This window comes from Triticum aestivum, chromosome 3D (assembly GCF_018294505.1).
Source record: "Triticum aestivum cultivar Chinese Spring chromosome 3D, IWGSC CS RefSeq v2.1, whole genome shotgun sequence".
In the NCBI taxonomy this organism is placed as follows: domain Eukaryota; kingdom Viridiplantae; phylum Streptophyta; class Magnoliopsida; order Poales; family Poaceae; genus Triticum; species Triticum aestivum.
This window is the reverse complement of record NC_057802.1, coordinates 134,668,504-134,693,928: the sequence shown is the minus strand read 5'-3', so window position 1 is coordinate 134,693,928 and position 25,425 is coordinate 134,668,504. Positions and strand designations below refer to the sequence as shown.

At 46.7% G+C, this 25,425-nt stretch overlaps 1 protein-coding gene across 1 annotated transcript; it reads right to left on the bottom strand.

The window, feature by feature from the left end:
- Nucleotides 1-3,567: 3,567 nt before the first annotated feature.
- LOC123074355 (protein SPEAR1) lies at nt 3,568-4,651 on the bottom strand. Its single transcript, XM_044497223.1, has 2 exons — nt 4,245-4,651; nt 3,568-4,150 (listed from the first exon to the last, which is right to left on the bottom strand). Exons 1-2 carry the CDS (start codon nt 4,521-4,523, stop codon nt 3,893-3,895), a joined length of 537 nt encoding a protein of 178 aa, XP_044353158.1. The 5' UTR covers nt 4,524-4,651; the 3' UTR covers nt 3,568-3,892.
- Nucleotides 4,652-25,425: the final 20,774 nt, after the last annotated feature.

The following is a 25,425-nucleotide window of genomic DNA, read 5'->3' as shown; positions in this document are numbered from 1 at the left end:
ACGAAACTCTCCCTCGACCCTCTGCTAGCTCAAAAGTTTGAATGACGTCCTCGAGCTGAACGTGTGCTGAACTCGGAGGTGCCGTACATTCGGTACTAGATCGATTGGATCGTGAAGATGTTCGACTACATCAACCGCGTTATACTAACGCTTCCGCTTTCGGTCTACGAGGGTACGTGGACACACTCTCCCCTCTCATTGCTATGCATCTCCTAGATAGATCTTGCGTGATCGTAGGAATTTTTTTGAAATTGCATGCTATGTTCCCCAACAGTGTTACTGTCTTGCGCATATTCGGTTTCGCTTACTCGAGGTTAAGTAATGTAATTGTTGAGTTATGCGTGTGCAGCTTCCACTTTATTCTGCTATCCATTGTGCTTGACGGGGGAGTTGTAACTGTCTTAGACTCGAGACGTAAAGATCCCAAGGATTATGGGGACATGACTGCAATGCTCCAGAAGTAAGTTCAATCATTATCGCACCATATCAGCAACTTTCATTCATTTCCTGATATCAAGTAATCATTTTCTTTGCATAGCAAGGTTTGGAAAAAGTTCATCGGAATGGTTCCGGGTATGAAGAAGGAGCTGCGATTTACAAACCTCAAAGTAAGTAGTACTAGCTAGTTCTCTGCATCTCTCATTGATTCTAGTTTCATCAATATCATTATCATGCTTGCTTATCAGTTTGATTGAACTCTATTCTCGTAAAGTGCTTGTACCAGTCACCCGAGAATGATTTATGTGGATACTATGTTTGCGAGTTCATTCGCCACTCGACCTCCGAGCGGGGCTTCTCCGACAAACAATCTGAAGTACGTAAACAATATTCACAATTTTATTTTATTACCATCAATTGTGTTGAGTTTCATTCATATATATGTATTGACCCCCTTCTTTCAATTAGATGTGGGAGAAGCGGCAAGAACTCCTACCCCATGATCGCATACGAGCAATTCAAGAGGAATTGGCGGGATTCTTTCTTGACCACGTCATACATATAGACGGAGAATACCATATGGAAATTCAATGGGAGTTTGGCGCTTGATGATGTCAGGGATGTTATATTGTATATATGTAGTAGCGTCAGATAGATATACGAAAACTTGTTGTTCGACCAAGCACGGAGAAAGAGAGGTCACTTCTCTCTATATATGTTGATGATCACGATGTTGTGTAATTAATGGTTTCTTCATTTGCTTACTAGCTAGCGTCGAGTTCTCTCTATATGTATAGTAGCTAGGGTCGACCAAGCACGGAGAAAGAGAGGTCACTTCTCTCTATTAGCTAGCTAACACAATATGAAACCCCTAAATTAACCCTCCAAAACCCCTAACCCCCCCCCCCCCTTAAAAAAGTCCAGCGCTGCGGGCTGCTGACGCCTGGCTGCCTTTTAGTCCTGGTTGGTGTTACCAACTGGGACTAAAGGTCCTCCTGCCTGGGCACCCCACAGCGGCCACGTGGACCTCCTTTGGTCCCGGTTCGTAAGCCAACCGGGACTAAATGTTTTGGGCATTAGTCCCGTTTGTTTTGTCCCGGTTCTAGAACCGGGACTAAAGACCCTTTGGAACTGGGACTAGTACCATGTTTTCTACTAGTGCCTATACTTGTGGGTCATCAGTGGCGAGCTTGGTTGAAAATGCTAGAAGGGAGTTCGCATAAGGGGGTTACCTAGGTTTCAGACCCTCATGGTGAGGTAATACCTTACGTCATCGTCATGCTTATTGTTCTATATTGATGATGGTGCACCTCGTGCGAGGAAGTTACAAGGATGATGAATATGAGTACCGAGAGTGTAGTCTACTAGAGTATATGGGAATGACTACCTCGAGCCCCGCCTTATATAGGGGCTAGGGTTTACACAGAACGTATCTGATCTCATGCGGCCGCCATCTTAGCTTGCACGCTAAGATGGTCTTCTGGTCTCCAACTAGGCCCCCACTCCCCCAGGCAGCCTCCTAATGCCAGACCTCCTTCAGGCCTCCTGAGCCCTGAGGCCAACCCACTGTCGGGCTTCCTAACCTATGGGCCACCCCGGTGTAGTGCACTGTCAGCAAGGTCCACAAAAGGATCACTATGTGGCAAGACAGAGTGCAAACCTTCAACCATGACGTTCTAAAAACCCACCATCTTGGTCTAAAACGATTGGAAGTGAAACCGGGATTTGCGATAGAACACAACATTGGTCGACATCAATAGTGGGCAATGATCGGATGGACGTGGAGAGGGCCTGCATCAAACAATCTGGATGTGTCAAGTCCCACTAAATGGTAGAGAACCAGCAATCAATCTTTTCAAGCGTAGGAGCACGACGCTCGTTACTCCACGTGTACCGCCTTCCCATCAGAGGAGCTTCCTTGAGGTCAAGATCATTGAGGAGCCTGAACCTTCCCATCATTATTCTATGGTTCAGAAAATTGTTACCTCGCTCCGCAAGTACGCAACACGATTAGTTTCCAAGATCCACAGCCCGATGATGTTAGTAGATCTTAATTATTACAACGAAATTCAGAAGTTCATCAAAATATTAAAAAAAAGGAGGTTTTAGCATACGTATTCATTCTTTTTAGAAGAACAAGGCTTTATTACCTTGCCGCCTGTGTTGAAAATCGAGCATATGCGCTAGCCACAGTATCAAAATAATTGCTTTGTACTACATGGCGACAAAATTTTATTTGTAGCATAAAGATCATGTGAGCTAGGCAATGAGTAATAAGATGGAACATGCCTTTACTTGTTTTTTCTTCCTCTCTTTTCGGGTTGGACTGCCTCCGTTTTTCTGGCCCATAAGAGTTATGTTGCGACGGAGAGAGAAAAAATTATATGTGTGAAGTAATGGGGGCATAAATGTTTTATATGCAATCAACATGATTTACCTGTCATTATATTGTTAAAGATTAAGTAAGAATACGCAAAGTTCTATCCTGTGCTTCTTTCTTTCCTCGGCACTCACTCTCTCCCTCCTCACCTCCACCATTTCAGGTTTTGCCAATTTTTTCGACCCTTTTTTTCTTGAAAACTGCTCCAACTGCTCCATGTCTCATTAACTTACACGTCTTTTAGGATAGTCGAATTCCTTGCAAGTATGTAGTCGTGCAGATGCATTGAGTGTAAGGAGTAGCTCGTCGGGGACGGCACTTACGTCCAACTCGACTAGATTAATTTAAAGTTATAAACATTCTCTTATGACAGCTCGGTTCAATGACAGGTGCGTCGTGTGCTGGCTGAGCCTATCACCTTGAGATTGAGCACGTTCGGACGTGTTGTGATGATACCTTGGTCATAGTTGGCGGGGACAAGAGTGAGGATAAGCGACGACACGAGTGGGACGATTTGTTTCAGTAAAGAATACGAACTGATTGGAAGGAGGGTATTGGACTATGCTTATGGAGCTAGGGGCATGAGATAATCTCGACTCCCGGTACAACGGACAGACATGTTTGCCAGTAAGAAAAGAAAAGAAGGAAAAGAGTCATGGACCCAACCAAGTACAGGCACATCACAGCCATACAGGCCGCTCAAATTCCCCCGTCTGAAGTCAATTTTGAAGTACTACGCAACACATGTATATGTTTCCTCTACATACTGGTAACCATTTCAATTAATAAGGTGTTAAACAAGATTTACATGCATATATCGGTCTTGCGTGGCAGCGTACGCTTATCAGTTATCCCACAGTTCCAGAATGAAAGCATCAGCCATTCCGTCAGCAAATTAAGCAGCAGCTAACTCTGGCACCGCCAGTTTGATAGCTAGTAATTGATCAATCTAATTCTAAGGCCTTCCTCGGGCTCTGATCCTCTCTCACGCATGGCGCTTCGCCCATGCATGCACGGACACATGATTAATTAGTGGACACTTCGATCTATCAAGCTCACCGTGGCGCGCGTCACCTACAGCCTCAGCTCCAGATCTAGCTCTTCTGTGCTTCCGGCGCCGCCGCGGCCGCTGGACTCGTGGCTGTGGCGCATCCAGTAGTCGTACTCGTGAGGCGTCTGCTGCTGCCTCTGTCCCGACGACGACGAGTCATGGACGACGAAGAGCGGCGACGTCGCCGGCGCCCGGCTGGAGCTGTTAGGCAGCAGGTTCTCCGCGTAGTACTGGCTGTACTGCACGTCGGTGATCCTCCGGTCCATCGCCTCAAAGCAACCCTGAGAAACCACGCGCGCGCACAAAGGTAAGCTTAAGCTACGCATACATGTCATCTGATGCATGCAGCATTCTGATTTTCAAGTAGGTACTTACAGCTAGATAGGGCTGGAAAGACGATGCGGCGCCGGCCGTCGGGACAGCGGCGTACGGCACCTGCTGCTGCTGCTGCGGCGGCGGCGGCAGGCCGGAGCGGTACGCGGCGATCATCTGGTTCTGCATCCGGATCTTCTCCAGCTGCGCGACGCCGAGCCCGCGCTGCGGCTGCTTGGCGGCCTTCATCTCCGCCGCCTTCTTCCCGCCGCGCCTCCCCGCCCTGCCGCCGCCAGCCTCCAAGCACATCTCGCCGGCGCCGTCGACGCTGCTGCTCCCCATATAGTATCACCGCGTGCTATGCAACAATGCGTTTATATACACCGACGATGGCGACTCACCAACAGCGACAGCCAGCAGGGCGCGCATATATATACAAGTAGGAGTCCATGAGGCCGGGCGCCATTGATTATTGGCGATCCATCGTCGTCGACGGGGCGCTAGCTGGACGAGATCCTTGGAAAGATTCAGGCCGATCTGCCGCAGCGATTTTCTAAGCCACATCTCCAGCTTCCAAGAACGATCGCGCAGCTGCCCCCTCGCCAAGTAGGACGTGACTTTTCCCCCTCGATCGCGCGATCGTGTCCATTAAAATACCGAGCCTGGATGTCTTTCCCTCCGCGGACATTTTAAATTGGATCCACCCGGCTCACATGTCAGTGACTGTATATGAAGATCTGGTGGGAGATGGCCACTCGTGGAGCTCCTGGCCAACAGGGGTTGTGGACAATATGATAGTGCCCACGCGTTGGGTGAGGGTGTTTTAAAGGGGATCCACGCTTGTCGCGAGCGCTGCAATTTGCGTCGGCATCACTGTCACAGCTAGCTAGCATGCACGCATACATGATTCGATCCCATCATGCGCCCGAGTACGCCCGGCCATCTTGGGCTGCTAATCATTAACAAAATCGCCAACTCGTGTAGTTTGACGTACACCGTGACAGCGGAAAGAGCCTCAGCAATATGCATATACAAAACGGGAGGCAGCTGGGAAGGGGAGAAATCGTATCAGGATCATAGCCTGATTCGCACGTAGATTACGCAAGGACTCGAAGATACGCGGATCAATATATATCTGCAGATGAGTAAGTACTGCTAGATAGATCGATCGATCGATCCGAGTTTAATTAGTTGCCTCCGCCTCGTGAATCGTTTGCGCATTTCGACCGGCGCGTGAGGACTGCATCGGGGTAATCGCAGCCTCGCAGGTTGCATACGTGCGATGCAAGTGATGTGATCTATCCATATCCCGGGGGTGCTTAATGCGTTGAAAAATGAGATCGAGAGGTGCTTAAGCCTAGGTCAGTGCAGATTTGGGAGATCCCATATCGTGGGCTTGTGGTTGGTAACTACGCATGGGGATGTGATCTTCCTAGGACATGGGAGATGCGCGCGCGATTCACGCTAGCCTTTCGCGTGCTGTGCAAATTACTGACGTTCAAGAGGTTTGGACGTAGTATATTTATTTATTTTTTTGCGTTGTGGGATCTTGGAAGATCCGGTGATCTATCTCACAGATCACATGCAACAATACGCGTGGATATGTGCCTTCATTTGCTACCTTTTCATATATATTTTTTTTCTTGTTTAACTCGGTTTATAGCCCCAGGTAGCGATGTTGGTTTCCTTGTGTGAAGATGGCTTGTCTAATTTTCTTTTAGAGCATTACATGGAGTGTCCTCCAACAGTTATCATGTCTCGGAAATGAGCTTCCATAGACGCGAGATATGTCGCCTTAGAATGGCGGGTGTGGGGAGAGGGGGTGGCTTCCCCGCTCGATTTTCAGCGGAATTGCTTTTTTCGCGAATATGCAAAGGTTCCGTATCTCTCATTGATAGAAGGAAATAGAATGGATACAAAGTTAGGTACAACACATGATGTTAAAATTAAATCTGAGGCATACCGTTGATTATCCGAGGATCAATCAATTACACGAGCACGATACCGAGATTTGTTAACGAGGTTCACCGATATGGCTACATCCCCGGGGCTTAACTATGGGCGCTCCTCCCCATGACACCGTCACAATACCGCACACCGACCACCCGGGCGCCGGCTCACGCCGCTGGCTCCCCCTTGAACGTCTGTGCTATTATGTTGGCATATGTTACATCGTGTGTCTTGCCCCGCTATATATGCGAGGCCTAGGATACAAGTGCCCTATTAGGACACGACTCCATATCCTATCTAAACACAATACAACTACAAGTCCAACTGTAACATACCTCGTACACTATATTCGACACAGCTCCAACAAACTCCACCTTGGCGAATATTCTCCATCATCCTGAATTTGTCCATGCGTCAAACTTCCATGTACATTGGACTTGAGCTTATTCCATGAGCACCGCTGCTACTTCAAAGACTTCATATGACTCCACATGCAACATGTAGTCCCTTCTTTTCTTGACCACAATCAACACTCGAGCAAAATTAAATTCCTTGTTACTCTAGTTTGTGCTCCCAACTTCCAGAGTATCCGTCCAACGCCATCACACACTGATCACTGACCTGCGTGAAAGTGAACAACTCACATATTGGGTGTCACACATAAGAGTTACCTGAACTCAATATCACCGCTCTTTTCTTGACCGCCTGTCTGAAACTTGAAGGAATTTCACCGTTGCTTGTACTCATCCCAAGTCAAATTCGCAGTTGTCTCACCACATGTATGACCACCAGAGCCCTGGCCGGGCATACCGCACGCCTCGCCGCTATTACCGCGTCGAGCCTCCGCTGTCCCGGTCGAATCTCAAGGTTCACGAACCCACACCACTCAACCCTCACTGCAGAGTACCACCGATCATCACCGACCGATGACGAGTTTCACGCTTCCATCAGACCACTGGGCTCCAGTCCGAACTGCATGTCACTCGCTTTTCCCGCTGAATAGGCTTCGACTCTCTGTCGACTTACGCCGTAGCCCCTCAATCCAGCTCCACCTTCAACATGACTCCATGGTAGATGATCAGTCCACCCTCGCGCCCCGTCGACTTCAAGCTCCGTGTATACATCACCTTGAATCAACCCCGCGCCATAGTCTTGTCGAAGCCGCACAAGCCCTCGGGGCCTGCTCCACGTGTTTTCACGCCCCAGAAGTCGGTCACTATTAGCATCACGCTCCTATGTCGTCGTCGCCGATCCCACCACCGTCTTCTGTACCAACCGACTTACGTCGATCCGTCAGACTATCCAGTCCGACCCAGCCGAACATATCCGACTGCATACATGCTGAACCCTGCGTCATGTCTGCCCGCACATCTCCGTGCCTTGCTTTGACGCCCTGTGTATGCATGATCCATCTGCGAACCTCACGGTAAAACCACGTGCGCACTTAGCAACAAATCCAAAAGAAAAATTGCCTCTTCCGGGTAGCTTCCGTGGATGCACCAAACTTGTGTCCGGCGACTCCCAATGCTTTTTCTCTTTTCACCATGTTGCTAACCTCAAGCCACGTACATACCAGGTGCAGATTTTTTTTACCAAACAAATCTCATCAGGTGCCTTCGCTACTTCGTATGCTCTTTCCGTGACTCAGCTTCAAGCAACCCGCAGCGATACACACGATAATCATGCACTGCAACTGATCCAGGGCTTCCAGTGCACACGTCTGCCAGCGCGTGGGCTTTAGTGTGCACACGCGCCAGCCCATGAGCTGCGTCTGCCACCCATGCGCGCCTCGGACTGGGCCGCCGTGTCTCCACGTTCCTTTGATCACCGTATCGATCTCGTCTAGACCGAGTCCGACCTGGAACACCACGACACGACGCCTGCTCGGTCCGACCTCGCCAGGAATTTCGCGCATGTACGCTCGCCCGACCGATCAGCCCGATCGATCGCCGCACGTCTCGCGCTGCCGCCGATGCTTTCGCCTGCCGCCACATGCACACGCGTCTGTCTCTGATGTTGGCTTTTTCCAATTTTGCTGAGAACCACACCGCAAACGGCTGCATCTCAACTCAATCCTTCTTCTAAATCAACAATCCGCAGCCTCCGAACGACCTAGCTCATGATACCATTTGTTAGAATTAAATCTGAGGCATACCGTTGATCATCCGAGGATCAAGCAATCACACGAGCACGACACCGAGATTTGTTAACGAGGTTCACCGATATGGCTACATCCCCGGGGCTTGACTATGGCGCTCCTCCTCATGACACCGTCACAATACCCCACACCGGCCACCTGGGCGCCGGCACACGCCGTCGGCTCCCCCTTGCGTGCCTGTGCTATTATGTTGGCATAGGTTACATCGTGTGTCTAGCCCCGCTATATATGAGAGGCCTAGGATACAAGTGTCCTATTAGGACATGACTTCATATCCTATCTAAACACAATACAACTACAAGTCCAACTGTAACCTACCTCGTACACTATATTCGACACAACTCCAACACATGACACAAACGCAAGAAGGTGCGAACATGGTGCACAAAGCAGAGGAACAAGGGATGCTTGGCCCGGAACAGAGGATACACACAGCTAAACCCACCAAGACCCAGCAAGAGAGGCAAACCGAACAAGCAATGGATTCAACATCGGCAAAGTCACCACCGGGGACAACCACAAGCGAACAGGATAGCGCCTTCAAGAAGGAGAACGACGCCGAGACGCCATCGCCATCTGATCCGGAGAACCGAACCTAGGGTTTTCCCTGAGCTCGAAGAGGGGCACAGATGGAGGCCATGACAGCGCCTTCAAGAAGGGAAAACGACACCCGTGAGTGAGGCCGCTGGCAGCACCGGCCAGCCGAGCAAGGATTTCTCCTTGGCCTCAAGGCCAGTCCATGCATATTGGGGGCCCTGGGGCGAAACTAAAACTTAGGACCCTCACACATAGATGAATACTCCTCTTATTTTCGTTAGTAAGAAATCCAATCCGTGCCATGTAACAATTTACATCTCGGTGATCTTGGCTTCATCTAAATAATTATTTGTTACCCGCAAAAAAAAAATTATTTGGTTGTTCAAATGAAACAAAACCAATATCACAAATTCCCAAGGATAACCACTGGTTCTGGAACTTTAATTGCTCCCACTGGGAATTCCTATAAAAATGATATTGTATCAACAAATTTAATCCCATTATTTTCTTTCCTCTAGTCACAGTTCACTACTGGCAAAATACTTACTGGAAGATATTCCACAACAAAAATACAAAAAGTGCAATTTTTGTTCAAGATATATATGGTCAAGGAAGGAAAGCACCTTAATATGGATGGTTGGATCGGACGCAAGAAAAGAACGAATCCATGGAAACCTCAGTCTGTAATATCTGAAAAATTTCCTCAAAATACAAGAGACATATCACCTCCAAATTACAATTCCTATGTTACCATTGATCGACATTATTTAACGTTGAATCGTCAAACTGGAGAACGAGATTACTTGAAAGAACAAAGAAGAACCCGTACCATCTATCAACCATATGGGGATGGAGAAGAATGTACGGCATGAAGAAGAGCTAATTGGGGACTGGAATTGCGCCATTTGTCTCCGTCAATGGTTGGTCGCGACCTTAAAATCAGAAAGGCATGGGAAGGGCGGCGCTGTTCTTGGAGACTAGATCAGGAATTGGGGAAGAAGAGGAGACGCCCAACCGCAGAGCGAGATCCCATCGAGATCGATTAATTCCTTCGTGTGACTTCCGCACATGTCCAACAGTGTGGTGGGCTTTGCCTGACTGGTTGCACTTTGGGCCCTCTGTATTTTTCTGGGTATAAAACTAAACAGAGAGAACTACACCTAGGCCGGGGCCCCTGCTTCCAGGGGCCCAGGGCGAGCGCCCCATTTGCCCGCCCTATGGGCCGGGCCTGCTTGGCCTGAGTCTAAGCTATCCCATAGCCACCGAATATGGACTCTATGATGAGGAAGTCACCGCCGGTCGAAATTGCCACGTCAAGAAGAGGGTTGGTGGGGCTGCACCTGCCGCCGGAGGGTGGCACAGGGCGCCATCGGACACACAAGCATTGGATCTGGCTCAAGGCGAGGCGTGGAGATATACAGCGTCGGGGACGCGAGGAGGCAGAGAGAAACCTGCACAGAGTAATCATCGTCAACCGGCGACGCCGACAAGCTAGGAGTCGAAGGAATGCAGATCCCAGCTATCGGGGCCATAGCGAACAGGACACCGACGAGCAGAGTACGTTGGAGGAGAACGCAACTACTTGGTCATTGGGGCCGGAGCGGCGTCGGCAGAGGCGCCGCAAGCCACGGACACCGGAGAACGCAGGTCCGAGGCCATCGGGGCCGGAACTACGCCGGCAAACTCACTGCATGGTGCCACTCGTCCCACCAAGCCGCCAGGCTGACGCACCGTCAAAGGCAGCCGCCGCTAGGGATGCAACCACCGTAACCTCAACAAGCCACCACGCCGGAGCCGTCACTGCAGCTCGAGGGAGGGAGGATGTAGGATCGAAAGCATGTCTAGAGGGGGGTGATTAGACTACTTGACCAAATAAAAATCTAGCATTTTCCCAATTTTAAGTCTTGGCAGATTTTAGCAACTTAGCAATAGTCAAGCAATCAACCTACACATGCAAGTCTAAGAGTATAGCAGCGAAATGTAAAACATTGTACATGAAGGTAAAGGGAGGAGTTTGGAGGGAGCAAACGCAATGTAGACACGGAAATTTTTGGAGTGGTTTCGATAGGTGCTGCTATCGTACATCCACGTTGATGGAGACTTCAACCCACGAAGGGTAACGGTTGCGCGAGTCCACGAAGGGCTCCACCGACGAAGGGTCCACGAAGAAGCAACCTTGTCTATCCGACCATGGCCATCGCCAACGGAGGACTTGCCTCACAAGGGTAGATCTTCATGAAGTAGGCGATCTCCTTGCCCGTACAAACTCCTTGGTTCAACTCCACAATCTTGACGGAGGCTCCCAAGTGACACCTAACCAATCTAGGAGACACCACTCTCCAAAAGGTAATAGATGGTGTGTTGATAATGAACTCCTTGCTCTTGTGCTTCAAATGATAGTCTCCCCAACACTCAACTCTCTCTCACAGATTTGGATTTGGTGGAAAGATGATTTGAGTGGAAAGCAACTTGGAGAAGGCTAGAGATCAAGATTTATGTGGTTGGAATGGAATATCTTGACCTCAACACATGAGTAGGTGGTTCTCTCTCAGAAAATGTATGCTGGAAGTGTAGGCATGTTCTGATGGCTCTCCTCCACGAATGAAGAGTGGGTGGAGGGGTATATATAGCCTCCACACAAAATCTAACCGTTACACACAAATCACCAAACTCGGTGGGACCGAATAATGAAACTCGGTCAGACCGATTTAGTTCAAAATGTGAACGTTAGGATTTTCGGTGGGACCGACATGTCAACTCGGTGGGACCGATTTCATTAGGGTTAGGGCATAACGTAATCTCGGTGAGACCGATTACACAAACTCGGTGGGACCGATTTTGGTAATAAGCTAACCAGAGAGTTGGTCAGGCAAACTCGGTGGGACCGATTCGCTCATCTCGGTGAGACCGAAACGTTACGAAGGGGAAACAGAGAGTTTGCATTGCGAACTCGGTGGGACCGATCGCTCATCTCGGTTGGACCGAAACGTTACGAAGGGAAACAGAGAGTTTGCAATCCCATCTCGGTGAGACCGAGATCCCTATCGGTGAGACCGAAGTGACTAGGGTTTGTGGCAGTGGCTATGTCAAGTGAACTCGGTGGCGCCGGATAGAAAGTTTCGGTGGGGCCGAGTTTGACTTTTGGTTTGGGACATATGTGGATATGAGAAAGTGGTTGAGGGTTTTTGGAGCATATCACTAAGCATTTTGAGCAAGCAACCCATTAAGCAACACCTCATCCCCTTTTAATAGTATTGGCTTTTCTAGCTATGGACTCAATGTGATCTTGGATCACTAAAAGTAAAATGTAGAGTCTTGAGCTTGAGCCAATATTTTGTCCTTAGCATTTTGAGGGGTCCACATTCCTAATCCATGCCATGCCAATCATTGAGCTTTCCTGAAATATTTATCTTGAAATAGCATTAGCTCAATGAGCTATATGTTGTTATGAATTACCAAAACCACCCAGGGATAGTTGCACTTTCAGTCTCCCCCTTTTTGGTAATTGATGACAATATATAGATCAAAGCTTCGACAAATGATCATAAGATTGAAATACATCGTCGCTTTGAGAAGTATGTGATAAGCAAGAGCTCCCCCTAAATTTGTGCATTATTTAAAATTTGCTTTTGAATGCAAATGCACAATCGATTAGGATCATGGGTTACTCTTCCATGTCACATACATCTTGGTGGAGCGCTCAAAATGATAGGAAATTAAAAGCATGCACTCATCACCAAGCAAAGTGAATGATCATATATGGGATATAAGAGATAATATCATCCAAGCAAGCATTAAAGTAGCATATGATCAAACACATGATCAAACAAGTATCTCACACAAGACATAGAGTATCAACAAGCACACAATAAAGTTCAACCAAAAGCAAGAGAGACAAAGAAGCAAAACACTCTCTCTCGAAGCCTATGATCTATACATTTCTCCCCCTTTGGCAACAAGTTACCAAAAAGTTCGAAAATGCATAGTGCTATGCGTCTCTCAGGCTTGGTCTTCGGGAGGTGGTGTAGAGAGAACTCCAAGGACGAAGGCATCAGTTGATGTAGTTGGAGCTGGTGGAGTGGCTGCTGGAGGTGGCACTGAAGCTGTAGCTGCTGGTGCTGACGATGTAGCTCTAGTATCTGGTACTGGCACTGCAGCAGACCTCTGACCTCTAGGCACTCTGCGAAAAGCATCTGTAGTAGCCTTCCCCTTCTTCTCTTCTGCTTCCTCCTGGAGCTTCTCAACTGCAGTCTGAATCTCAGTGACTTTCAGATCAAGTTCATAGAACTTGGTCTCTATGATCCTCTCCAAGCTCTCCTGATTCTGAGTCAGGGTGGCCAAGCCCTTCTCAATCCTCAATGTAGCTTGAATCAGATATCCAAGCTGATCTTTTTATCTCTTCAGGAACACCTGAGATGCTTCCTCGGCACTTGGCATCCTTGTAGCCTTTTCTACCTTTGCTTTAGCTCTCTTCTCTTGTGCTTGTGCTGATGAAGGTGCATTCTCATTCATGACAACTTCATTATCTTCAAAATCTGGGAGCAAGGGTAAATGCTCTTTTTCTAATAAGTAAGTACATGTGCCCATCTTTGAGTTGATGAGCACCTGAATATGTGGAGCATACCCACAAGATCTCTTCTGGTCAGCAGCTGTCCTCTTGATTGTCTCAACAATCAGACTCATGACCTTGAATTTTTGAGGGACATCAAAGATTTGCAGCATGTTGATGGAATGTCCTCTAATCATCTTGTGATCTCCAGATTTGGGTAACAGAGTATGCCTTAAGATGGTGTTGATAGTAGGCAGACCAGACAACAAATAATGTACAGGTCCAAGCTTGTGTGTCTCCAAAGCTTTATCAGGGATCTCTTTGTACATATTTGCCATAGAGTTGTGGTCTTTCTTCTTCTTGGCATACACATCCAAATCATCCTCATGTTCTTCTAGGGCATTGATCAACTTGGCCCATTCTTCAACAATTGATTGGTACCTTGTACCTTCATACATCCATACTATCCTCCCATCTGGATAGAAATGAGCATTGGAGTAAAACTGCATGATTAGCTCATCATTCCATTTGGTGAGCTTCTGACCTACTAACTTATCAACTCCACATGCTTTGAAGCTGTCTTGTACATCTGGGAAGTGATATTCATTCTCTTTGATGTATTCCCAATCAACCCATCTCATGTCAAAGACAATTGGCTTCTTGTCAAGCAGAATAGTCTCGTAGAAGTCTTGTTGTTCTTTGGTGTGAAACATGTAGTCAACTGCAGTCCTCCTCCTCACAGCATAAGGATCAGACTGTCTCCAAAGTCTCAATCCTGCATCTTTCCTGATGTGCATGTCCTCTGCCACTGGATGAGTATCACTGTGGTCTGGAATCTTGGGGTTCAGTTTTCTTAGCACTAGGGCTTCATCATCCTCTTCTTCAACCTCAGGCACTGGGGCCTTGTTCTTCTCTTCAGCAGGAATGTTTCTGGTGCTTCTCTTGGGCTTAGAGGGCTTCTGAGCTTGAGCTGTTGCTTTGGAAGTAATCTTGGGATTTGATGGAGCAGCCCCTGACTTGATGGCATCTCCCATAAGCTTCTGAGACTTGGGTGCTGGTGCAGCATCCTCTTCCTCTTCCTCTTCTTCTGAATATCTTACCATAGTTGATTTTCCAAGAACTTTTGCAGATGTGGTTCTTGCCCTCTTCTTCTTCTTGCCATCTCCAACTGTCTCACCATCATCTGATTCTATTGTGAATTTCATGGTTTCTCCTGTTGGAACTTTCCTTGGCTTTGACATTGGGACTCTCTTTGCTGGTGCCTTCTTATGCAACCCTGGCTTAGTTGCAGAAGTTATGCCATACTCTTTCTTCAGCACTTTCTTCCTTGAGGTGGCCTCATCCTCAACAGCCACATAGTCCTCATCCTCAGAGTCTGAGGTTCTCTTCTTCCTTGTTCTAGTGGCTGCCTTGGGCAAGTTACTTGGAGTGCTCTTGCTACCCTCATCATAGCTGCTTGAGGGACTAGTGCCCTCACTCATTTGCACTTGCTCTTCTGATTTGTTCTGGCTATCACTCTGGTCAGACATCTTGGCAATCACACTGACAGCAAACCCTGTGAATAGATGTAGATGAGGTAGAGTAGATGAGCATCACAAAGTGCAGAGTTTTTGCAAAACAGATGACTCAAAAACTTAGTTTTAGTTCTCCATAGAAAGTATTTCGGAGCTACCGATTTGTTAAACTCAGTGATACCGAAGCAACTTCTGGAACCTAAACTAGTGAACTCGGTCAGACCGAGTCACAGTTCGATGGCACCAAGATTGCTAGGGTTTCACAGAGAGTCGAACTCAGTCGCACCGATTTGCAGTTTTCGGTCAGACCGAAAACGCATGTGCAATGGCCTAAGCCAAATCGGTGAGACCGATTTCTACAACTCGGTCGGTCCGAGATGTGTTCGGCGGAGACCTAACCCTAAATTTTTAAATCAAATCTAACCTAAAGGATGTTTTCTCTGGATAGATTGTTTTCATACGTGGTAAAGATCATGGCAAAGCAATGTGCTACGAACCGGAGTAGGGAAATAGCACAAAGAGTCGAACCCATACCCTAGTTCGGCGGGAGTTCGCTACGACGAAAACGGCGGAGCAGAATTCCATTGACGGCGATGGAAACCAGCGGTGGGAGGTCGCTGGCGGCGAGGAGACGATCCGGAGACCCGAGGAGGCAGAGCAGGACACGCGCGGGCTGAGGAGTTTGAAGAAATTTCCAAAATCTCACCCGTGGGTTTATATATCCCGACCCTGTCGGTGTGACCGAGTGGAACAACTCGGTGGCACCGAGATGCAGAATCGGCAAGCAGTTACTGCAACTCGGTGTGACCAGAAAGTTCAAATCAGTTGCACCGAGATTGAAAACCTAGATCAACTTAGTGAACTCGGTGTGACCGAAGTGGATGACTCGGTCATACCGAAATGCACAAAGAGGTTTTGGAAGTTTAAGTCTATGACGAATCGGGGACTCCGAGTGCTCCTCACACAGAGTGGTTTGAATCTAACTTGATCAAACTTTGTGATGTAGCATGAATAGAGTTTGAGACGAGAAAAGCATAGATAGCTAGAGGGAGTTCTTAGGCATTCTTGTCCATCCATTTGGCAAAAGAGAAAAAGCCAAACAATCAAAGCAACAAATGGATGTCCTCGAATGAGTAAAATATGCAATCAACATGCTCACACAATAAAATGGCAAATGAAATATGTGACAAAGCATGCACAAACACTCTAGCATCTATCAAGCAATTGGCGATGACTAGGTCATCTATATATGAGTATATTGACTTAGGAGTCAAATGAGAACATTTGATCATAGGTCATACTCATCGTTTAAGCACAAGTGGGGTTACCACTTTTACATAAAGCATTGTTGTGTTCACACCATTAGAGTTGCTTTAGCTCAATTGATTAGAGTAAAGCTCCCCCTAGATGTGATATCCCCCCTAAGAGGGATGAACTAACCTTGGGTTTTGTCGATGATGACTTCATGTAGGTGTTGAAGATGTGGACGCTCAATGTTGATGTAGATCATTCGGAGCAATCCATTGGAGTGAGTTGCACTTTCAATACCTACACGGGTTAGTCCCACAAGGAACAAACAAGGATATCCATAGACATAGAGTGATGTTCACATAAGATGATGTCCATGAAAGCATTAGGTTACCTTGTCCCTTGTCTTACCAACAAGAGGGTTTGTGACTCCTTGAACTAGTGCAAGATGTGGAAGTTGTTTGCACATGTCCTTGCCAAAAGATATGAGTGAAGTATGTTGGCGGAGTCACCCTCAAGAACTCTCTAGTTCTTCTTCTTCGGGATCCACATCATCTTGATGGGAATCCTTGGAGTTGTAGTCGTACTTGATGTAGTAGAACTTGATGTAGTCTTGGGAACCCACTTGACCAAGGCCTTGGAGCTTCTTCAAATGCATCAATCTCCTCTTGAAGCTTGTCCTTGCCTTTTTGCTTGTGGTCTTGTGGTGGAAGATCATCTTGAGCTTGTGTTCCCTTGGAAAGAAGTAGGATCATACTTCTCTTGTTGAGGAACAAACTTCGTCTTGGGGTATTGATCTTCTTCCCACTCAACTCCATTGGCATTGAACTTTCGTTCAAAACCAACACCTTGATTCTTCCGGTGCCTTCCTTGCTTGCGTACAATTTCCTCAAATTGCTTACTTCCGGCAAGGCTCTTGTAAACACCTTTCTCTATAATTCCCTTCAATAAGCTATTTTCTTGCTCAAGTGTAACTTGGCTAAGAGAATCATTAGTGGAATCAAGAGAACTACTAGAAGCAACAACATTGGATTTAGCATGATTATTGTTACTACTAGATGAAGAATCTTTCTTACTCTTGTTGCTAGATTTTACTTGTGGCATGTAAGTAGACAAGAGTAAACGCTTGGCAATGTAAGAAGAACTTTTCTTGCGAAGATCATCATTGATTGCTTTTAAGAACCCATGCTCTTGCTCAAGGTTGAGCTTTTCAAAGCGTAGCTTCTCATGAGTCTTTAAAAGTTCTCGATGATCTTCCAAGGTAGTTTCATGAGCTAACTTAAGAGTGTTTAGTTCTTTAGTTAGACGCTCAATCTCCTTCTTATCATCGTCATTCGTTTTATCTTGATTAGCATGATTAATAGCAAGTTCATCATAGTTTTCATAACTAGAGTTGTCAACAAGTAAATCATCATCTCCTAGCAAATCATCTTCATCACTATTGAAATCAACATACTCGGGGTGTGATACCTTTGGGCCTTTAGCCATGAAGCATCTTCCAATTCCTTCATTTGGTGAGTCAAATATGTCGTAGGAGTTGGTTGACACAAGTGCTAGACCGGCAACACCTTCATCTTGAGTATATTCGGAGTCGGAGTGATAACTTCTTTCGGAGTGATGGTCGGAGTCGGAGCCGGATACCCATTCACCAACGTGAGCTTGATGTCTTCGTTTTGTGTAGCTCTTGATGATTTGTCCTTCCTTTCCGAATCCTTGCTTCTCCGAGAGGTTCTTCGTTCATAACGATCATCTCTACTCCTTCTCTCTCTTGGTGGTGATTCTTCTCTTCTACTTCTTCTTTTGGGAGAATCTTCTCTTCTTTTGTAGGGAGCCGTACACTCATTGGAGTAGTGTCCGGGTCTTCCACAATTGTAGCAATTTCGTTCACGACTTGAAGATCTTTTGTCATTGTAGGACCTTGACTTGGAACTTCTTTCCTTGCTTCTACTCTTGTAGAACTTGTTGAAATTCTTCACCATTAGGCTCAATTCTTCATTGAAGGTTTGTTTCTCACTTGATGATGTGGGAGCATCACATGAGGCTTTGTAAGCACCACTTGACTTGTTGTGGAGCTCTTCCTTATCCTTAAGTGACATCTCATGAGCAACAATTCTTCCAATGACTTCCGTTGGCTTGAGATCTTTGTAATTGGGCATCATTTGGATCAATGTGCACACGGTATCATATTTTCCATCCAAGGCTCTTAGGATCTTCTTGATGATGAATCTATCGGTCATCTCTTCACTTCCTAAGCCGGCAATCTCATTTGTGATGAGAGCAAGCCTAGAGTACATTTCAGCGACACCTTCACCATCCTTCATTTTGAACTTGTCAAGTTGACTTTGAAGCACATCCAATTTGGATTCCTTGACGGAGTCGGTACCTTCGTGCATATCAATCAAAGTATCCCAAATTTCCTTTGCATTCTCAAGACGGCTGATTTTGTTGAATTCTTCGGGGCACAATCCGTTGAAGAGAATATCACAAGCTTGAGCATTGTATTGCAGCATCTTCAACTCTTCCGCGGTAGCTTCACGGTTCGGTTCTCTCCCATCAAAGAATTCACCTTGCAAGCCAATACACACAATAGCCCAAACGGCGGGGTTATGTCCAAGAATATGCATTTTCATCTTATGCTTCCAACTAGCAAAATTAGTATCATCAAAGTAAGGACCTCTACGGTGGTAATTTCCCTCGCTAGACGCCATACTCTCCTAGGTTGTGAGACCAAGGCTATGATCACCAAAAGCTATGGAAATCAAGGCAAATGGAGACCATAGCTCTGATACCACTTGTAGGATCGAAAGTATGTCTAGAGGGGGGTGATTAGACTACTTGACCAAATAAAAATCTAGCCTTTTCCCAATTTTAAGTCTTGGCAGATTTTAGCAACTTAGCACTAGTCAAGCAATCAACCTACACATGCAAGTCTAAGAGTATAGCAGCGGAATGTAAAACATTGCACATGAAGGTAAAGGGAGGAGTTTGGAGGGAGCAAACGCAATGTAGACACGGAGATTTTTGGCGTGGTTCCGATAGGTGGTGCTATCGTACATCCACGTTGATGGAGACTTCAACCCACGAAGGGTAACGGTTGCGCGAGTCCACGGAGGGCTCCACCCACGAAGGGTCCACGAAGAAGCAACCTTGTCTATCCCACCATGGCCATCGCCCACGAAGGACTTGCCTCACTAGGGTAGATCTTCACGAAGTAGGCGATCTCCTTGCCCGTACAAACTCCTTGGTTCAACTCCACAATCTTGACGGAGGCTCCCAAGTGACACCTAACCAATCTAGGAGACACCACTCTCCAAAAGGTAATAGATGGTGTGTTGATAATGAACTCCTTGCTCTTGTGCTTCAAATGATAGTCTCCCCAACACTCAACTCTCTCTCACAGATTTGGATTTGGTGGAAAGATGATTTGAGTGGAAAGCAACTTGGAGAAGGCTAGAGATCAAGATTTATGTAGTTGGAATGGAATATCTTCACCTCAACACATGAGTAGGTGGTTCTCTCTCAGAAAATGTATGCTGGAAGTGTAGGCATGTTCTGATGGCTCTCTCCACGAATGAAGAGTGGGTGGAGGGGTATATATAACCTCCACACAAAATCTAACCGTTACACATAAATCACCAAACTCGGTGGGACCGAATAATGAAACTCGGTCATACCGATTTGGTTTAAAATGTGAACGTTAGGATATTCGGTGGGACCGACATGTCAACTCGGTGGGACCGATTTCATTAGGGTTAGGGCATAACGTAATCTCGGTGAGACCGATCACATAAACTCGGTAGGACCGATTTCAGCAATAGGCAAACAGAGAGTTGGTCAGGCAAACTCGGTGGGACCAATTCGCTCATTTCGGTGAGACCGAAACGTTATGAAAGGGAAACAGAGATTTTGCATTGCGAACTCAGTGGGACCGATCGCTCATCTCGGTTGGACCGAAACGTTACGAAGGGAAACAAAGAGTTTGCAATCCCATCTCGATGAGACCGAAATCCCTATCGGTGAGACCGAAGTGACTAGGGTTTGTGGCAGTGGCTATGTCAAGAGAACTCGGTGGCGCCAGATAGAAAGTTTCAGTGGGGCCGAGTTTGAATTTTGGTTTGGGACATATGTGGATATGAGAAAGTAGTTGAGGGTTTTTGGAGCATATCACTAAGCATTTTGAGCAAGCAACCCATTAAGCAACACCTCATCCCCTTTTAATAGTATTAGCTTTTCCTATGGACTCAATGTGATCTTGGATCACTAAAAGTAAAATGTAGAGTCTTGAGCTTTAGAGCTTGAGCCAATCTTTTGTCCTTAGCATTTTGAGGGGTCCACATTCCTGATTCATGCCATGCCAATCATTGAACTTTCCTGAAATATTTATCTTGAAATAGCATTAGCTCAGTGAGCTATATGTTGTTAGGGATTACCAAAACCACCCAGGGATAGTTGCACTTTCAGAGGAGCGCCGCCGGAGACGAGGTCCGGCCAATTGAGGCCAGCCCGCACCCGGACACAGAACCACACCAGCCCGAGGCCAACATGGTTGCGCCGTAGTGGGCGGCGGGGGAGGAGGAGCGGCCAGTATGCCGCAGGGCATGTCGCCGGACGCCCATCACTGGACGGCAGCCGTAGGGGGTGGAGGACGCCGTATCTGGTTCTCGGGGACGCGGGAAGGGGTGGTGCGCCACACGCGGGGAAGTGGATCCGCCCCGCGCCGCCATCCCGGGGCGCGACGCGGCTTCGCTGGCCCGCCCACCGGTGGCGGCGATGCAGGGGCAAGAGGAGGAGAGGCTTTACGGCGGCGGCTGCGAGGGTTTCCCCGTGTCGCCAGGGGAGGACGACACAGGCGCGGAGGAGGTTTCTGCCGTGGACCTGTTTGGCTCCTTCATTGGAATTGCAACACGCTAAACAAGAAAGTAGTGTAGTGTTACAGGTTATTTAAGAGGGTGTGATGCCAGAGTGAGTCAATGATACAAGGAAATAGAGGGAGAGGATTGATGGAATCGATGGATATTGTATTGAGCCACTCGGGCGGTTTATATAGATTACAAGGCTTGGAGAGTAAGAAGTCTCTCCTAGAGATACGGCTGAAGATAATTACAAATAATAGTCTACCATATACAGGGATATGCCTATATACTCTAACAATCCCTAAAGGTATTAATCCGCGATGTTTGAAAGATTACAACCCAATCATCCTCTGTGGCGTTATTTACAAGGTGGTCTTGAGGTGCATGACAGATTACCACCCAAATAGCCATATTATTACAAGGTGGTCTCGAAGTGCATGGTTAACCAGTTACGCCCTCTGCTTGATGAGATTATTTCTGAAACTCAAAACGCCTTCATTCTAGGGGATGATCATTGATAATGCTATGGTCAGTTTCAAGTGTTTTCACAATATTGCATTCATTCCGGGGAGGATGATCACTGAAAATGCTATGATCGGTTTGAAGTGTTTTCACAAGATTGCATTCACTCTAGGTAGGATGATCGCTCTCAAGAAATTTCATAAGATCCATCTGTTGGGGAACGCGGTAATTTCACAAAAATTCCTACGATCACGCAAGATCTATCTAGGTGATGCATAGCAATGAGAGGGGAGAGTGTTTTCTACGTACCCTCGTAGACCGAAAGCGGAAGCGTTATGACAACGCGATTAATGTAGTCGTACGTCTTCACGATCCGACCGATCCTAGCACCGAACGTATGGCACCTCCGCGATCTGCACACGTTCAGCTTGGTGATGTCCCACGAACTCTAGATCCAGCTGAGGTCGAGGGAGAGTTTCATCAGCACGCTGGCGTGATGACGGTGTTGATGAAGTTACCGACGCAGGGCTTTGCCTAAGCACTACAACGATATGACCGAGGTGGAAATCTGTGGAGGGGGGCACCGCACACGGCTACACAATCAACTTTGATGTCTTCTAGGGTGCCCCCCTCCCCACGTATATAAAGGAGGGAGGGGAGGCCGGCCGGCCCTCGTAGGCGCGCCAAGGGGGGAGGAATCCTCCTCCTAGTAGGAGTAGGACTCCCCCCTTTCCTAGTCCTACTAGGAAAGGAAGGAGGGGGGAGAGAAAGAAGGAGGGCGCGCCGCCCCTCCCCCTAGTCCAATTCGGACTAGGCCCATGGGGGGCGCGCGGCCAGCCCTTGGCAGCCCCTCTCTCTCCCCTAGGCCCAATAAGGCCCATTACTTTTCTGGTGGTTCGGATAACCCTTCCGGCACTCCGATATTTATCCGGTGACCCCCGGAACTCATCCGGTGTTCGAATAACATCGTCCAACATATCAATCTTTATTTCTCGACCATTTCGAGACTCCTCGTCATGTCCGTGATCACATCCGGGACTCCGAACAACCTTCGGTACATCAAAACACATAAACTCATAATACCGATTGTCATCGAACGTTAAGCGTGCGGACCCTACGGGTTCGAGAACTATGTAGACATGACCGAGACTCACTTCCGGTCAATAACCAATAGCGGAACCTGGATGCTCATATTGGTTCCTACATATTCTACGAAGATCTTTATCGGTCAAACTGCATAACAACATACGTTGTTCCCTTTGTCATCAGTATGTTACTTGCCCGAGATTCGATCGTCGGTATCTCAATACCTAGTTCAATCTCGTTACCGGCAAGTCTCTTTACTCGTTCGGTGATGCATCATCCCGCAACTAACTCATTAGTCACATTGCTTGCAAGGCTTATAGTGATGTGCATTACCGAGAGGGCCCAAAGATACCTCTCCGAAACACGGAGTGACAAATCCTAATCTCGATCTATGCCAACCCAACAAATACCATCGGAGACACCTGTAGAGAATCTTTATAATCACCCAGTTACGTTGTGACGTTTGATAGCACACTAAGTGTTCCTCCGGTATCCGGGAGTTGCATAATCTCATAGTCATAGGAACATGTATAAGTCATGAAGAAAGCAATAGCAATAAACTTAAATGACCATAGTGCTAAGGTAACGGATGGGTCAAGTCAATCACATCATTCTCTAATGATGTGATCCCGTTCATCAAATGACAACACATGTCTATGGCTAGAAAACTTAACCATCATTGATTAACGAGCTAGTCAAAGTAGATGCATACTAGTGATACTCTGTTTGTCTATGTATTCACACATGTATTAAGTTTTGGTTAATACAATTCTAGCATGAATAATAAACATTTATCATGATATAAGGAAATATAAATACCAACTTTATTATTGCCTCTAGGGCATATTTCCTTCAGTCTCCCACTTGCACTAGAGTCAATAATCTAGATTACATTGCAATGATTCTAACACCCATGGAGTCTTGGTGCTGATCATGTTTTGCTCGTGAGAGAGGCTTAGTCAACGGGTCTGCAACATTCAGATCCGTATGTATCTTGCAAATCTCTATATCTCCTTCCGACACTTGATGACAGATGGAATTGAAGCGTCTCTTGATGTGCTTGGTTCTCTTGTGAAATCTAGATTCCTTCGCCAAGGCAATTGCTCCAGTATTGTCACAAAATATTTTCATTGGACCCGATGCACTAGGTACGACACCTAGATCGTATATGAAATCCTTCATTCAGACTCCTTCATTTGCTGCTTCCGAAGCAACTATGTATTCCGCTTCACACGTAGATCCCGCCACGACGCTCTGCTTAGAACTGCACCAACTGACAGCTCCCCTGTTCAATATAAAAACGTATCCGGTCTGCGACTTAGAGTCATCCGGATCAGTGTCAAAGCTTGCATCGACGTAACCTTTTACGACGAGCTCTTTGTCACCTCCATAAACGAGAAACATATCCTTAGTCCTTTTCAGGTATTTCAGGATGTTCTTGACCGCTGTCCAGTGATCCACTCCTGGATTACTTTGTTACCTCCCTACTATACTTATAGCAAGGCATACATCAGGTCTGGTACACAGCATTGCATACATGATAGAACCTATGCCTGAAGCTTAAGGAATGACTTCCATTTTCTCTCTATCTTCTGTAGTGGTCAGGCATTGAGTCTCACTCAACTTCACACCTTGTAACACAGGCATGAACCCTTTCTTTGACTGGTCCATTTTGAACTTCTTCAAAATCTTATCAAGGTATGTCTTTGTGAAAGTCCAATTAAGCGTCTTGATCTATCTCTATAGATCTTGTTAAGCAGCTTCACCGAGGTCTTTCATTGAAAAACTTTTATTCAAGTATCCTTTTATGCTATCCAGAAATTCTATATCATTTCCAATCACCAATATGTCATCCACATATAATATTAGAAATGCTACAGAGCTCCCACTCACTTTCTTGTAAATACAGGCTTCTCCAAAAGTCTGTATAAAACCATATGCGTTGATCACACTATGAAAACGTTTATTCCAACTCCGAGAGGCTTGCACCAGTCCATAAATGGATCGCTGGAGCTTGCACACTTTGTTAGCATCCTTTGTATCGATAAAACCTTCTGGTTGCATCATATACAACTCTTCTTCCAGAAATCCATTCAGGAATGCAGTTTTGACATCCATTTGCCAAATTTCATAATCATAAAATGCGGCAATTGCTAACATGATTCGGACAGACTTAAGCATCGCTACGGGTGAGAAAGTCTCATCGTAGTCAACTCCTTGAACTTGTCGAAAACCTTTCGCAACAAGTCGAGCTTTGTAGACAGTAACATTTACCGTCAGCGTCAGTCTTCTTCTTGAAGATCCATTTATTCTCGATGGCTTGCCGATCATCGGGCAAGTCAACCAAAGTCCACACTTTGTTCTCATACATGGATCCCATCTCAGATTTCATGGACTCAAGCCATTTTGCGGAATTTGGGCTCATCATCGCTTCCTCATAGTTCGTAGGTTTGTTATGGTCTAGTAACATGACGTCCAGAACAGGATTACCGTACCACTCTGGTGCGGATCTTACTCTGGTTGACCTACGAGGTTCAGTAGTAACTTGATCTGAAGTTTCATGATCACTATCATTAGCTTCCTCACTAATTGGTGTAGGAATCACTGGAACTGATTTCTGTGATGAACTACTTTCCAATTCGGGAGAAGGTACAGTTACCTCATTAAGTTCCACTTTCCTCCCACTCACTTCTTTCGAGAGAAACTCCTTCTCTAGAAAGGATCCATTCTTGGCAACGAATATCTTGCCTTCGGATCTGTGATAGAAGGTGTACCCAACAGTCTCCTTTGGGTATCCTATGAAGACACATTTCTCCGATTTGGGTTCGAGCTTATCAGGTTGAACCTTTTCACATAAGCATCGCAGCCCCAAACTTTCAGAAACGAC

Bases quoted from the DNA above. Each gene is read 5' to 3' on its own strand.
- LOC123074355 (XM_044497223.1), bottom strand. From the start codon at position 4,523: ATGGGGAGCAGCAGCGTCGACGGCGCCGGCGAGATGTGCTTGGAGGCT. The intron at 4,151-4,244 runs GTAAGTACCTAC...GTGGTTTCTCAG, and splicing joins CTTTCCAGCCCTATCTAGCT to GGTTGCTTTGAGGCGATGGA.